Source organism: Plecotus auritus, assembly GCF_963455305.1.
Source record: "Plecotus auritus genome assembly, chromosome: 4".
Classification (NCBI taxonomy): domain Eukaryota; kingdom Metazoa; phylum Chordata; class Mammalia; order Chiroptera; family Vespertilionidae; genus Plecotus; species Plecotus auritus.
Window position 1 is genome coordinate 183,729,159 of NC_137775.1, and position 14,990 is coordinate 183,744,148.

Below are 14,990 nucleotides of genomic sequence, written 5' to 3' on the forward strand. Positions count from 1 at the left end.
CCTCCTCATTTAAAGTGAAGTTAAGAATGGGCTGGTGGGGGCCAGTGCGCATGGCCAGGAGAGGGATGAGCGGCTGCACGCGACAGGAACACAGAGGAACAACACGTAATTGTGTAATAAGCCCATCACGCAAGACTTTATGTTCCAGAAATGGCTGCGGTGGCAAATTCTGCCCAACGTACTTGGCGTCCTGCCAAGGCCCCCCCCCACCTCCCGTCCCCGTCACCTTGTCGGGCTGCGTGGGGCAGGCGCCCACGATCTCCGCGTCTTCGGCCGAGAAGTAGTCGCTCTCCAGCAGGTTGTCCACCAGACACTGCGTGTTGCGGATGTGCGTGACCAGCAGTTCACGGTTGGTTTTCAACAGCCTAATGTGGGAGTGAAGAGGCTCCGACGGGGCTGTGTCCATCTCACCGCGGCCCCGCTTCTCCATGGCTAAGGCAGCAAGTGGCTCCGGGTCCCACGTTCATCCTGGCTGCACCTGCCTCCCCGGCGGAGGACCGTCGGGACCCAGGGCCCCTGCCTCTCCGTGCGGCCCCTGAAGAGACGAACGCAGTCACCAAGAAGGCCTGGGCCAAACGGTCCCCCCCGCTGTCACCTCTGGTCCCGGACTATGTCTACCCAGAGCGGGCAGGAGTCACGCTTCACACAGCGACCTGAGGCCACTGAAGGAAAAATCCTCGTGGAAATGCGTCTGCTGGTGGCTGCCATTGCTAAGGTGGGTGATCAGAGGTAAACAGACCTTTTTGTTTGCTTGTCTTAGCAAAACTTTTAAATAATTATTTTTATTTCAAAGTGTGCCTCAATCCTAGACGAGAATAGAGATGAAAAAGTCCATTATTTTCCATAAAAAGGCGAACTGGGACTGGGAGCCTCTCCAGTACCATGAACAGTCGGTTCACACGTATTTTGTATGTCACATGTATTACATACTGTACTCTTACAAAGCAAGTGAGAGAAAGGAAAACACTGTTAAGAAAATCATAAGCACCGAAACCGGTTTGGCTCAGTGGATAGAGCGTCGGCCTGCGGACTGAAGGGTCCCGGGTTCGATTCCGGTCAAGGGCGTGTACCTTGGTTGCGGGCACATCCCCAGTGGGAGGTGTGCAGGAGGCAGCTGATCGATGTTTCTCTCTCATCGATGTTTCTAGCTCTCTATCCCCCTCCCTTCCTCTCTGTAAAATATCAATAAAATATATTAAAAAAAAAAAGAAAATCATAAGGAAGAGAAGATACACTTACAGTATTTCCTGAAAAAGAATCTGCCTGTAAGTGGACCGGCGCAGGTCAAGCCCATGTTGTTCAAGGGCCAATGGTACCTGTCTTTTCTGTACCTTTCCCATCATCGCGTGTTTCTTGGAACCACCGAGACCCTCGACTGAGCTGCAGAAGCTGGTTTCTGACAGATGCTCTGCTTACCTGGTTTTCAGTTTATAAGGAGGCATGAGACCCACCCACCAGCCTTTGCTCTGTTAAAGCCCCGCACCTGAGGAATAAACCGAAGATCAAAGATGATGCTCAATGGTAGCACCTTCCTTGGCCAGGCCCTGCCTGCCTGAGCCACCAAGGCAAACCTGAGAGCCTTTGCCAGCTGCCAGTCACACGACAAGATGCTGTCACCCAGGGGACCGAGGCAGGCGGGCCTGGGGTGCTGGGGAGCCTCCAGGAGGTGGCGGGCCCCGCAGCCCTCTCCTGAAGGCTGTGTCGCAGGGGATCCCAGCAGGGCACAGAATGATCAGAGCTCACACCGAGCAAGCGCGTTGCTGGGCCCAGCACGGGTCTAATGCTCTCCTCTCACTGCGAGAGGCAGGGTAACACAGGTTAGATGTGGTCTCTAAGTCGGCCGGGCTCATCAGCAAGTTAAACCATCCTCCCCGGGCCTCCGTTTCCTCACAATGAGAATCCCTACCTCCGAGGGTTACTGTAAGGACTAAGTTAATATTCACCAGGTGCCTAGGTCAGGGCTGGCTACAGCAAATACTCGGTAATTATCACCTCATTTAATCTTCAATCACTCCGTCCTTAGGACAGCCGTAGGACAGTGGTCGGCAAACTCGTTAGTCAATAGAGCCAAATATCAACAGTACAACGATTGAAATTTCTTTTGAGAGCCAAATTTTTTTTAAAATATATTTTATTGATTTTTTACAGAGAGGAGGGGAGAGGGATAGAGAGTTAGAAACATTGATGAAAGAGAAACATAGATCAGCTGCCTCCTGCACACTCCCTACTGGGGATGTGCCCGCAACCAAGGCACGTTCCCTTCACTGGAATCGAACCCGGGACCCTTCAGTCCACAGACCGACGCTCTATCCACTGAGCCAAACCGGTTAGGGCGAGAGCCAAATTTTTTAAACTCAAACTTCTTCTAACGCCACTTCTTCAAAATAGACTCGCCCAGGCCGTGGTATTTTGTGGAAGAGCCACACTCAAGGGGCCAAAGAGCCGCATGTGGCTCACGAGCCGCAGTTTGCCGACCACGGCCATAGGTGGTCATTGATCCTGTTGGTTTGCACACCAGGAAACTGAGGCACACAGAGGTTAAGGCGCTCCCTCCCTGCACTCACAGGGTTTACAATCCGGCGGGGCAGACAGTGTGGTGAGCACAGGGGACGGTGAGAAATGGACGGAGAGGGCCAGGGCATCCATAGCTCTCCCGCGGGCTGCCTTGGCCCCCTGGAGCCCTCTGTAGTGGAGGGAGACGTGGGTAGGGCCCCTGTCTTTTAGGGAATTTGAACTTGAGACATCCAGAGAGTCCCAACAGCCCCTAACACACGAGCGGTGGGTCAAGGCTGCCCACTGATGAGGGACATAGTCTCCAGGTCACCCAGGCCTGCCAACCCTTCTCCCAGATGTAAAGGGTGGTTTCCGACTCTCCTCGGGGAAACCACCTCTCTCTTGAATAAGATATGTTCTGCCCTGACCGGTTTGGCTCAGTGGATAGAGCGTCGGCCTGCGGACTGAAGGGTCCCGGGTTCAATTCCGGTCAAGGGCATGTACCTTGGTTGCAGGCACATCCCCAGTAGGAGGTGTGCAGGAGGCGGCTGATCGATGTTTCTCTCATCGATGTTTCTGACTCTCTGTCCCTCTCCCTTCCTCTCTGTAAAAAAATCAATAAAATACATTAAAAAAAAAAAAAGAATAAGATGTGTTCTGGTGAACAGGACCCGCAGCCTCCTCAGACCGTCTGCCATGAAGAAGAGAGTGACATCATGTGTGTTGCTATGAACCACTTGGATATTCAAGGACCAAGTGGTGATGGGAACAGCACGGCCTCCCGCTCGCCAGCTGCCCCACGGCAGTCGGACAGGAAGCTAGCCTCGGGCACACGCCACGCAGCATGGACAGAGCTGCACAGAGGACACGCCGCACAGAGGACACGCCGCACAGTGGGTCACCTCGAGTGGCTCCAGCTTCCCCTGCTGCACAACCCACCCCAACAGCAGCTCACTTAGCTCCCAGGCTCCAGAAACCCAACAAACTGGAGCCACCATTCTTCAGGGAACCCTGTCTCTCCTCGTTGGCTTTAGTCTTCTGTGGGATTTTCTTTTTTTAACCTATTCATGGTCCTTGTTTTGCTTTCCATCTCTTCACCTGGAACACAAGTCCAGTCCCGTATGCCTCTGCCATACCAGAAAACGAAGAGCCCCCTCGGAGAAAACTTAGCAGATGGGTGAGGCTGCAATTATTATCTGAAGCTTTTAAGCCCCATTAACACACATTTACTTGAATTATCTGAAAGCACTTAATTCCTCAGAATTTCCAGGCAGATTCAAAGTCTCTCTCTATCTCTCCTCTCCTTTTTGCTCTGCCTCCCCGCTCTCTCCCTCCATCTCTCTGTCTCCTTTCCTCTCTCTCTCTTCTGAACGTGCCAGAGAGCCTGCACTCCGGACAGGACACAGACGCTGCCACCCGGACTACAAAGAAAGGCACACAGACAGAGCTGACGGGAGTCCTGGGCCGGACGCTGACGAACAGACAGCCTTTCACAGCCGCCAGGACTTCTGGGAAGCCACGTGCCTGGATCCTCATTTCTCGGAGCCAGGCATGTCTTTCTGGTCAATAAACCCTGCTGGTTGCATGCAGAGCCAGCCCCGCCCTGATCGCTGAAACCACGGACTTCTGGAATAGAACAGAGTGCTGTCCAACACCCCCATTTTATTTTATTTTATAATATATTTTATTGATTTTTTACAGAGAGGAAGGGAGAGGGAGAGAGAGTTAGAAACATCGATGAGAGAGAAACATCGATCAGCTGCCTCCTGCACACCTCCTACTGGGGATGTGCCTGCAACCAAGGTACATGCCCTTGACCGGAATCGAACCCCAGTCCGCAGGCCGATGCTCTATCCACTGAGCCAAACCGGTCAGGGCCAACACCCCATTTCAGAGACGAGGAAACTGAGGCCTGGGAAGGGCAGAGGCCTGTTTGGATCAACTAGTACTGGAGCCCAGGTCTCAAGTGCTTCCCTCTGGTTAGAGGAGCTCTCTCAGCCGCTGAGGGTGTCACATCCCCCCGCCCCCAGCAGAGACGCCGATCGGAATGGGGCAAGGACAGGGACCCTACCTCACCCTGGGCCTCCCCTCAGCCTCTCTCTCCCGCTGTAAACTCCCAGGGCGCTTTATCCCCACCCTTCTCAGAGGACGTGGTACTTTCTTTCCGAAATTCCCCCTTCCTATGGATGGGTGGTGGCAGTGAGGACAAAGACTCTAGGACCAGGAGACCCGGTTCCAATCACCTGCTGTGTGGTTTGCACAAATGACAGCACCCTCCTGGGCTCCAGTGCTCTTACCCGCAAAATGCAGAGAGTAACAGCACCTACCTCGTGGGACCCCCGTGAGGATTCATGAGTGAACACACACACGGCCCTTAGAACAGCGCGGTCACATTGCAAGCACTTAGCACGACCGAGGAGCGGGGGGGTCCAGGCCAGGACGTCCGTCTGCTTCATCGCTGAGGCCCAGCATCTGACTATGAGGGACCGTGTCCAGCTGGTCAGTCGCTGTATGTCCAGCAGAGGTACAGAGGAAGCCAGATAAAAAAGGGCCCACTGAATGAACCTGGCGCAGGGCACTGCCACAGCCGGTGCCTCATCGGTGCCCGCCAAAGGAATCTGTCGATTTCCCGAGCTCGCAGGCTCTCGGGGAGTGTCACGGGCTGAGTTTGCGACTGGGTAAGTTCTGATTTGCAGGCCCCAGTCGTTTGTACTGCTCTACGTTTAACACGTTTGCCCAGAGCCCAGCTCCCAGCTCCCAGAGCACCCTCCTGGCACGGAACCCCCTCCTGCTGTGTGACAGGGGCTCCCACAGTGCCTTCAGGGGCTGCTAGGTCCTTGTTGACTGCCATTTTCCTGGGGTTATCAGGTTTTGAAAACCAAAGCTCCAAAAACACCCTGCTTGGTACTCATCTCTGAGGGGCCAGTGAGTACAGGCACCTTAATGAAGGCAGCCGCGCCTGGAACCAGCCCCGGTCTGGAGCTCGGTAAGTGGATGTGAGTGCACGCACGGCCACAGGTCCGGAAGCCCGGGGACCTCCGGAGACGGCACTGACCGACACAGAAGGTGTCTGGCGTTTCTCAAGTGAAAGGCACGCCGCAGGAACAAAATGTGTCCGTCCCTTCAGAGGCCGGCGGTGAACTTGGCCTCGGGTACGTAAACACTCTGCTGATCGCTGGCCAAGGCACTTAGCCCGAGACTGATTCTCCCCACTTGGATGTGTGTCCACACTCAGCCACTGTCTGGGACACAGGGCACCCCGCAGCTTGCCCGGAGGGTACCTGCGACGTGTCGGGGCGACTCCCAGGGGCACTGAGAGGTTGGGAAGATGGCAGGTTCTCCTGAGATGGCACACCCTGGGCCCGGACCGCCCCGTGGGGTGTTGTTGTAGGAGCAGGCCCGCCCAGCCAGCCGAGACACACCTGACCTGCTACTGCCTCTTACTCTGTGACCTCATGACAACGTCCCAGGAGCGAGGGGGGAGGGGGCGGCCGTGAGGGCCCCTCCATACCAGCGGGCACGCACTGTGAGCTCTCAGCCCCTCACCACTGGAGGCTTTTCCTGTGACTTGAAAGCTCCAAATGAAGAATTCCCCCCCCTAAACCCTGTACCTTTTAAGTGTATGCAAATTCCCCGGTGAGCTACTGGGCTGTGTAAGAAAGAGGGTGATGAGTAAGGAACTGTTTAAAAGGTGGTGAGTGTACGTGGAAAAGTCCGCTGCATCTTTGATGGGACGGTGTTTAAGTGCTGTCATGCCCACCTGAGCCCCCTCCTGGGGACTGCCAGCCCCGGTTTCTGCCTTCCCAATACCCCACACTCCTGTCTGGGGGGAGGTAAGTTTTATCTCAGATGAATTATCTGAACATAAACATCATAATCCACTTTCATAACATTAGTTGATACCAGTATCAGGGTTCCCCCACCCTACCCCACCCAGTGGCTATTAGCTCACCCAGTGTAAGTAATGGCTGAGGTTAAAAGTTGCAGATCTGGGGTGGATTCACAAACAGGAAGTTCTTCAGAAGTGGGGCCCTGTGTCCAGAAACACAGCTCTACAAAGAGCATCAATAAGCACACCCGGCCGGCCGTGACAGGAGCTGAGCATGGAGGCTGGGGGACCCCCCTTCCAAGCGCTGGTTCAGTGCTTAGCAAACAGGAGCCTGCTTCAAGTCCTGGGTGCAGCACTTGCTGTCTGGTGACTCAGGGCTAGTTAGTTAACCTCATTGTGCCTCTGTTATCTCATCTGTAAAATGGGGGACGTGATCTACTGCACAGGATTGCTGGAAAGATTAAATGAGCTAAATAAAATGAAGAGGGGAAAAAGTCCCAAACCTAAAGCCTTTGAGGCAATGCTGTACACAGTAAGTCGTGTCAGTGTTGGCCATTATTATCCAGGGTCTACCGGGTCAGCTGCATCGTCATTTAACTTCTTTCAAGCCTCACACCAACCTTTCAGATAGGCAGAGTTTGCCCCATTTTACAGATATAAACCGGGGCTCATGAGGATTAAGTACCTTATTTAAAGCAACACAAGTAGGAGATGACAAGATGAGCCCTTGAACCCAAGTAGTCATTATAACCATTATTAACATAACTAGTGGCCTGGTGCACGAAATTCGTGCACATTAAAAGGGAATTAATTAGAGGAAATATTTTAATATTGCTATTTGCCCTTTCTCTATAATAGAAGTGTCAGAGATGAAAGAAAATTAGTAAAATGCCTATGAAAATCTTCCTCCTGTCCGAGTCTGGGGCACACTGCAGGACCCAAAGTCAAGTCCCCACCCACCCGGGCGCACCTCGAAATCACGCGAGACCCAGACCTGGCCAGCCCCACCTCCACCAAGCCCGCAGGGTGGGGGACGCAGCCTCAGGTCCCCCCACCCGGTGCAGGGTCAGGGGGGCACAGCCTCAGGTCCCACATCAAGCCCCGCTGGGCAGGGGGGCACAGCCTCAGGTTCCCTGTCAAGCCCCGCCAGGCGGGAGGCGTGGCCTCCGGTCCCCCAGCCCGGCCTCAGATCCCCGGGCCCTGGCACCAAGGCATGAGGGTGCAAGGGCGTGATGACCATTTGCATATTAGCTCTTTATTGTATAGGATAATTACCATTTACTGAAAGCCAGTTGGTGTGCTAAACACTTTACATCGATTATTTCATTAAATACTCAAAACTGCTCTAAGGAAAGAATTATTATAACTGTTTTACAAAGGAGGACACAGGGTTGGAACAGTTAAATATGTTGGCTGAGGTCACACAGTAATTTAGGGAATAAAGCAGGGGCTTGGTCCTAGTTCTGACACTGAAATCCATGGTTTCTTCCACTAAAGGCCTGCCTGTCTGGTATTTTGTTATAGATCTTTTATCTCTGCTTGAAATCATCAATGTGCCTGAATTCACATTACATGTAAGACCCTGCCCTTGTTAAATAAAGTCCAGGAATGGCCCTCTCCATCAAGGGACCCATCTTTTGTCCTAGATTGTAACGAGTTAAGCTCTCTGCCCATAAAAGCCTAGTTTTCCATCCAGTTCCTTCTGGAAAGTTTAGGTTGAGGAGCCGAGATAGCAATTGGGAAGTGGGTTAAAACAAATCACAGGAAGTTCTGAATCACTAGACTTTTATCTTTTGGGAATTTGAACAACCCAAATATTTTCTCAAGTAAATCATCATCTGCTCACAGATCTTCTTCCATGGAAGGATTTCCCTCAGCAACATGTGGCTGCCCTACCCAGTTACATGTGGCTCTGAAAATACCTACCAGTCACTACATCTTTACCGCCCCAACCGGTATGGTGGTGCGAACACTGCGATACCTTTTTTAAAAAAAATATATTTTATTGATTTCTTACAGAGAGGAAGGGAGAGGGATAGAGAGCTAGAAACATCGATGAGAGAGAAACATCGATCAGCTGCCTCCTGCACACCTCCTACTGGGGATGTGCCCGCAACCAAGGTACATGCCCTTGACCGGAATCGAACCTGGGACCTTTCAGTCTGCAGGCTGATGCTCTATCCACTGAGCCAAACCAGTTAGGGCGACACTGCGATACCTTGTTCCACATCCCAAAACAAAGGTATCACAGTGGCAACTTCATCTTTTATTTAAACATTAACCAACCAAAACCTGGTGCTAACCAGGTGCTCCCCTTGCAATTACATGGGCCTTCATGCTGACCTACTTATTAGCTCTTTAAACTACAGTTTTCTATAACTTACTAGAGGCCCGGTGCACAAATTCATGCACTAGTGGGGTCCCTCAGCCTGGCCTGCGGGATTGGGCCAAAACCGGCTCTCCGACATCCCCCGAGGGGTCCTGGATTGTGAGAGTGCGCAGGCCAGGCAGACGGACCTCACTGGTGCAAGATCAGGCCAGGGAGGGACACAGGAAGTTGGCCAGCTGGAGAGGGGTCACCAGAGGGCTCCTGGGTGTGTCCGGCCCATCTTAGTCCCAATCGGCAGACCCCAGCAGCAAGCTAACCTACCGGTCGGAGTGTCTTCCCCCTGGTGGTCAGTGCATGTCATAGCAACTGGTTGACCGGTCAACTTCTGCCCCCTAGTGGTCAGTGCAAGTCATAGCAAGCGGTTGAGCGCCTAAGCCAGGGGTGGGCAAACTTTTTGACTCGAGGGTCACAATGGGTTCTTAAACTGGACCAGAGGGCCGGAACAAAAGCATGGATGGAGTGTTTGTGTGAACTAATATAAATTCAAAGTAAAGGAGCGGAGGGGAGAGCAAGAGAACCAGATAGAACAGCCGGATCCGGCCCGCGGGCCATAGTTTGCCCACAGCTGGTAAGCACATTATTGGCATATTACTCTTTGATTGGCTGAACGGCCGACCGGTTGACTGGACACTTAGCATATTAGGCTTTTATTATATAGGATAGGAACATGACTATTTAGGAAAACAAATTTCAAAATGGCAGCCTACTCAGTTTACTAGGGATACCCTATTGATTTTAATGACGTGTAACACAAAACAGCCTTGCTGACGCTAAAGAAGCACATTTCTTGCTAGGGCACTCTGCCCCATCTGAGAGCCAGGCCACCCTCAGAGTGACAGCATTCCCCACCCGGCTGGCTCCCTGGCTCCAGAGGCTGGAAGGATGGCCAAAGGGAGGGGGTGGCAGCAAGTCTGCCTTGGCCGACTCTGCACTGTAATCTCGGTCCACAGTCTGGTCGGGGGCAGTGCTGGGTGAAACCCAAGAGTAAGAATTCAAGCCAGGAAGTCTTGCTTCCTCGCACTGGGTAAAAACCATCAATTAATGGAAATGCCAGTGACTACTCACTTCTCAGTACAAGGGTCAGGTTTGGGAAAAACACGTGCCCTCAGTGAGCATCTGATGTGCCAAAGCGTTTTCCTCCAAACCAGGTCAGGCTCTGCGTGTGGATGCAAGGAGGCCCGTGGTGTGAGACACACCTGACTTTGCCCAGAAGATAAAATAAAACAGGACTTCCAGAAACCTGCAAAATACCTAGAGCTTCTGCATGACAGAAGTTTAGTATGGGTAAAAATTTTAGTTTTTCTAATTTCATCTTGCCTAAAATCCCCCCAACAAGAAGAATCACAAGGAAACTGGTACCTTAAACCTCAAATCCCAGAGGTTAGATTTTGGAGAAATATTGAGCTCATTTATTTGGATAAAAAGAGACAAGAATTTGATATTCTTCTTCAGTTAAATATCGTGATTGCACATATACTGTAAAAACACTTGGCTTTACACCTATAGTATGTCACTGTTGGTATTTCTAATGACTTAACAGTGCTGCTGTTACTATGCAAGTGATCATCGATGACATATGGAGTGGATACCAGGGTGAAATATTCAGCTGGAATGCCGTCATTGACAATTGTAGGATGTGGGTGCCCTCCTCCCCAAATTCCTGTTTTTTGTTTTCCAAGAATTCATTGTTCCTAGGCCCAGAGTCAGGAGCAAAACACCAGCAGCCTAGGTGTGGCCTAAGGATCCTGCCAGGAATTCTGAGACCCCGCAGACAGCGCTGCTTTCTCGGGAGCCCATTTTATTGATGTACGTGGTAATGGGGTGGAGGAAGTCTCCAGAGAAAAGGCCAGTTTCTTTCATCAAGAAATTCATTCCTAACACATGGAGTACAATTGTATTCCAGAGCCATTAATAAGTCCTCTTGGTGGGAAGCAGCCTGAGAGTCCAGACCTCAAAGCACCCAGGTTCCTCCTCTGGGCAGGGAGGAGGAGAGCCGGGGAATAGTGTTTAGAGGGAGATAATTTTTGGACAAATACTTTCCCTCCTCCGGCTGGACTAAATAATTGCCAAACACAAGTCACCACAGCTGTGCCTGAGACAGCGCCTGCCATGTGCCACCTGCCCCGGCATTTGATACACATTTTCTCATTTAACTATAGAAGCGCCAGGACAGGCACAATGTTAACGCCCACTGTTCAGGTAAGAAAACAGAGGCTCCGAGAGTCAGATAACTTGCCCATGGTCACATGCCGCATGTGATAGATTCTGAATTTGGGCTCAACTTGGATGGGCTCCAAAGCTTGAACTTCTTTCTCTCCTTTCCACAAAAATAAAACCTACTCCTCAGACCCTTGGGAAGTCCACGCTTCGCCTAGGTCTCAGGTGTTGTCTGTTTCCAATCCACCTTTCTTTTCTGCCCTGAATATTCGGCAGAAGCCTGTCTCCTGTCCAGAGGCCCTGCTTGGTGGGGTCACAGCCCCGGCATCTACCCCAGGGTGAGGCGGGTCCATCCTGTGCGCTCCTAAAATCCATGGTAGATTATGGTTCCCTGGACATGGTAAGTCTTAGGTGTACTTTTAGTCGGACGGACCTGTGGCAAGCTTCATCCTGAAAGCAGGAAACCTAGAAGTTGTCAGGCCACGGGTTTACTGGTTTCCCCCAGCTACATGTGAAATGCCAACAACTGAGGCATTTCCCAGAAGGCAGAGCCAAGTGGGCAAGGTAACCGCTTTTTCACAATGTGCCCCAAGGCTGAATAGCTGGGGCTCTTTTGAACACAGCCCTCCTTTTCCGCGCAGGAGGCCGGAGGGAAGCCCGCTGCCTGGCTGCACGTTGGAATCACCCGGAGAGTTTCAGCGATGCAGAGGCTGAGTCTCACGCCCAGGGGCTCTGATGGAACTGGTCTGGGGTGCGGCCTGGGCATCTGGATTCTCAAAGCCGAGGAAATTGTAAGGTGCAGGCAGGGCTGAGCAGCCCCGGCCCGACCACCGTGGGACAAACCACTCCGCTGAGGCTCCAGTTCATGCCTCGGAACTTTCCCCGCGTTCCTCACTCCCGGTTTCTCCGCCCTGCGCCCCGGGAGCTGTCCCAGAGCCGCTCTGCGTTCCGCCCGCACGCGGGACCCCGCCGCCCCGCGCTCAGGACCCCGGAGACGTCTGCCCGCGAACACCCGCCCCGGCGCTGGGACTTACGTGGCCGCCAGGTTGGCAGAGCGGGGCGCGCGGGGCGCGCGGGGCGCGCGGGCCGGGCGCCGAGGACCGGGCGAGGCCTGCAGCGGAGGGGAGCAGGCGGGAGCCGCCGCCCGGCCGCCCTGACCGGGAAGTGGGGGAGGCAGCGGCGGCCGCGCCCCCAGGCTGCTGCGCAAGGGGCCGAGCCGGGCGGGGGCGGGCCTGGCGGGGCTGCGGGGCGGGGGCGCAGGAAGGCGGGAGGCGCGGAAGGTGGCCTCGGGCAGCCTCTGGGGCGCTCCCTGCGGAGCCCGGGCGGTCAGGCCGCGCAGGGGCGAGGGGCAGGCCCGAGAGTCCGACCAGGGGTTACAGGGGAACTGTCGCTCCCGCTGGGCCAAGGCCGGCGGGGGGGCCAGGCCCATCACCCTAAAAGTGCCAACCCAGCAGCTGCAACTAGAGGCAACGCCCGGCCCGGGCACAACAGTGAAACTCTTTTTTTTTTTTTCCCCAATTGACTTTAGTGGGGTGACATTGGTGAATAAAACCATACAGGTTTCAAGTGTACACCTCTACAACACCATCTGCACCCTGCATCGTGCGCTCACCACCCAAAGTCAAGTCCTTTCCTCCACCATTTATCCCGTGCCCTCTTCCACCTGCCTCCACACAGTGAAACTCTTGTTAAAATGTGACACGGGCTCTCCGATGAATCCGAGCTCAAAGTAATCCACCTTTTTAAAGACAGAGCACACACTTCGAGGTACACTTTTTAAAATCTAAGCTTTTCTCCCTGTCCTTAAATCGGCTCGTGGTGGTGTACATTTTATATTCTGTACGTTATGCTGTAATGACTTCTAAAGAAATTCTTAACATAATAAATGTCCCCATAAAAATATTGTAAACCTTTGAAATGGGGAAAGTCTACATTAGGCTGTAAAATATTGTCACCTGTTCACACAAAAATGCATTCAATCCTGGGACCACACGTGCTCATGAATACTGATATTCCCACCAGAGGCTGCCTTCCGGGAAAAAATGTTCATAACTCAGAAGTGAAACTTGGCAAAAGTGAAATTGATGGGATACATTGTGCAAACTTCTAAGCACTAAAAAAATGCTAAAGATACTAATTCCACCAGTTTACCCTCGTATGAACCTCTAGGATTCTGCATTTTCTTTTCCATGTCTTTTAGTTCTCATTTTTTTCCATATCCTGTTTTATTGCATTCTGAGTAAGTTCTGTTTTTCCATTCATTAATTATTTTGTAACTATTTGCATCTGCTGTTTAACCTGTCCGGGATAAGCAGACTAGTCCCCGCACCTCCTCCATGAGGTCCACCCACCTCCTATACCTGGAACCTGTGAATGTGGCAACGGAGAAGTAAGGTAGCAGGTGGGATGAGGAAGGGCGCTCATCGGCTGACTTTGAGATGGGAAGATGATCATGGATTGTTTGTACATGGGCCAAATGTAATCGCAAAGCTCTCATAAGAGGAAGAGGGAGACAGAAGAACCGGAGATGGCAGCCTGAGCAGGAAGTGGCCTGACGTTGCTGGCTTTGATGAAGGAGGAATGGGGCTATGAGCCAAGGAATGAGTGTGGCTTCTGGAAGCTGGGAAAGTAGATTCTCCCGCAGATCCTCCAGAAGGAGCGCTGTCCTGCAGGCACTTTGATTTTAGCCCTAGGGAGACCCTTTTAGACTTCTGACCTCCAGAACTGGAAGATAATACATTTGTTTTGTCTTAAGTCACTAAATTTGTGGCAACTTGTTATAGCAGCAATAGGAAATCAATATACCATTCATTTGAGTATTTAATTTCAACAATAATATATTTGCTTTCTAAGAGTCTTTTGGTTCTATTTCTAGTTTTCTTGGTCATTTTTAAGTCTCCTGTTCTTTGCTTATTCTATCATTTTTTCAAATGCATATGTAGTTAATTTTTGTTTTTCATTAAACTTTGAGATAATTATAACTTCGCATGCAGCTTTCAGAAATAATGCAGAGATCCATGTACCCTTACTGGTAACATCTTGCAATATCACATCCAGAATATTAGGCGTTGACACAGTTAGGATACAGAATATTTCCATCACTACAAAGATCCCTCATGTTGTCCTTTTATACCACGCCACCCCCTCTTTAACCACTGGCAACCACTATCTGTTCTCCATTTCTATAACTTGTCATTTCAAGAATGTTATGTAAATGGAAGCATACAGTATGTAACATTTGGGGACTGTTTTTTATTTACTGAGCGTAATTCTCTGGTGATTCATCCAGGTCATTGCATGGATCAATAGTCCTTCCCTTTTTATTGATGAGAAAGTACTTTATCACAGTATTACCACACAGATCGCTTAACTGTTCACATGTTGAAGGACATCTGGGTTATTTCCAGTTTGGGGCCATTATGAATAAAGCTGCTGTAGACATTCACGTACAGGTTTATATGTGAATGTAAGTTTTCATTTCTCTAGGAATGAAAATACCCAGGAGTCCAACTGGGTAGCTGCATGTTTAGTTTCTTAAACTGTCAAACTATTTTCCAGAGCAGCTGTACCATTTTATATTCCCACCTACAAATGTGTGAGTGATCAACAGTTGGATGGATGAATTGTCGTATACTCATACAATAGAATATACTACAACCATAAAAGAGAATAAAGTGTTGCCCGGCCAGCGTGGCTCAGTGGAGGCTGCGGTTCGATTCCCGGTCAGGGCACGTGCCTGGGTTGCAGACTCAATCCCCAGTGTGGGGCATCCAGGAGGCAGCCGATCAATGATTCTCCCTCATCATTGATGTTTCTCTCTCTCCCTTTCCCTTCTTCTCTGAAATCAATGAAAATATTTAATTTTTTGAAAGTGCTGATTTATGTTAAATGTTGGTGGACCTCAAGGACATTATGTTAAGTGAAAGAAGCCAGACACCAAAATGTCACATATTGAATGATTCCTTTTATGAAATAGCCATTGAGTTTTGTGTTTATCTTGTATGCTGTATGTGACCTTGCTGAACTCATTGATTGGTTCTAAGAGATACTTTTGGTAGATTCTAAGGGATTTCCTACATAGACAATCATGTCATCTATAAACAGGGACTGTTTCATTTATTG

The 14,990-nt window shown here is 51.1% G+C and overlaps 1 protein-coding gene across 1 annotated transcript in view; it reads right to left on the bottom strand.

Moving 5' to 3' along the window:
- Positions 1–11,986, bottom strand: part of NOD1 (nucleotide binding oligomerization domain containing 1) — a 31,676-nt gene extending 19,690 nt beyond the window's left edge. Inside the window, exons 1-2 of the mRNA XM_080664567.1 lie at positions 11,903–11,986; positions 227–535 (exon numbers count right to left, since the gene is read on the bottom strand). Of these exons, the coding sequence (XP_080520693.1) occupies positions 227–430 (204 nt within the window). The 5' untranslated portion in view covers positions 431–535; positions 11,903–11,986. The remainder of the gene's footprint in view (positions 1–226; positions 536–11,902) is intronic.
- Between the last annotated feature and the right edge of the window lie 3,004 nt (positions 11,987–14,990).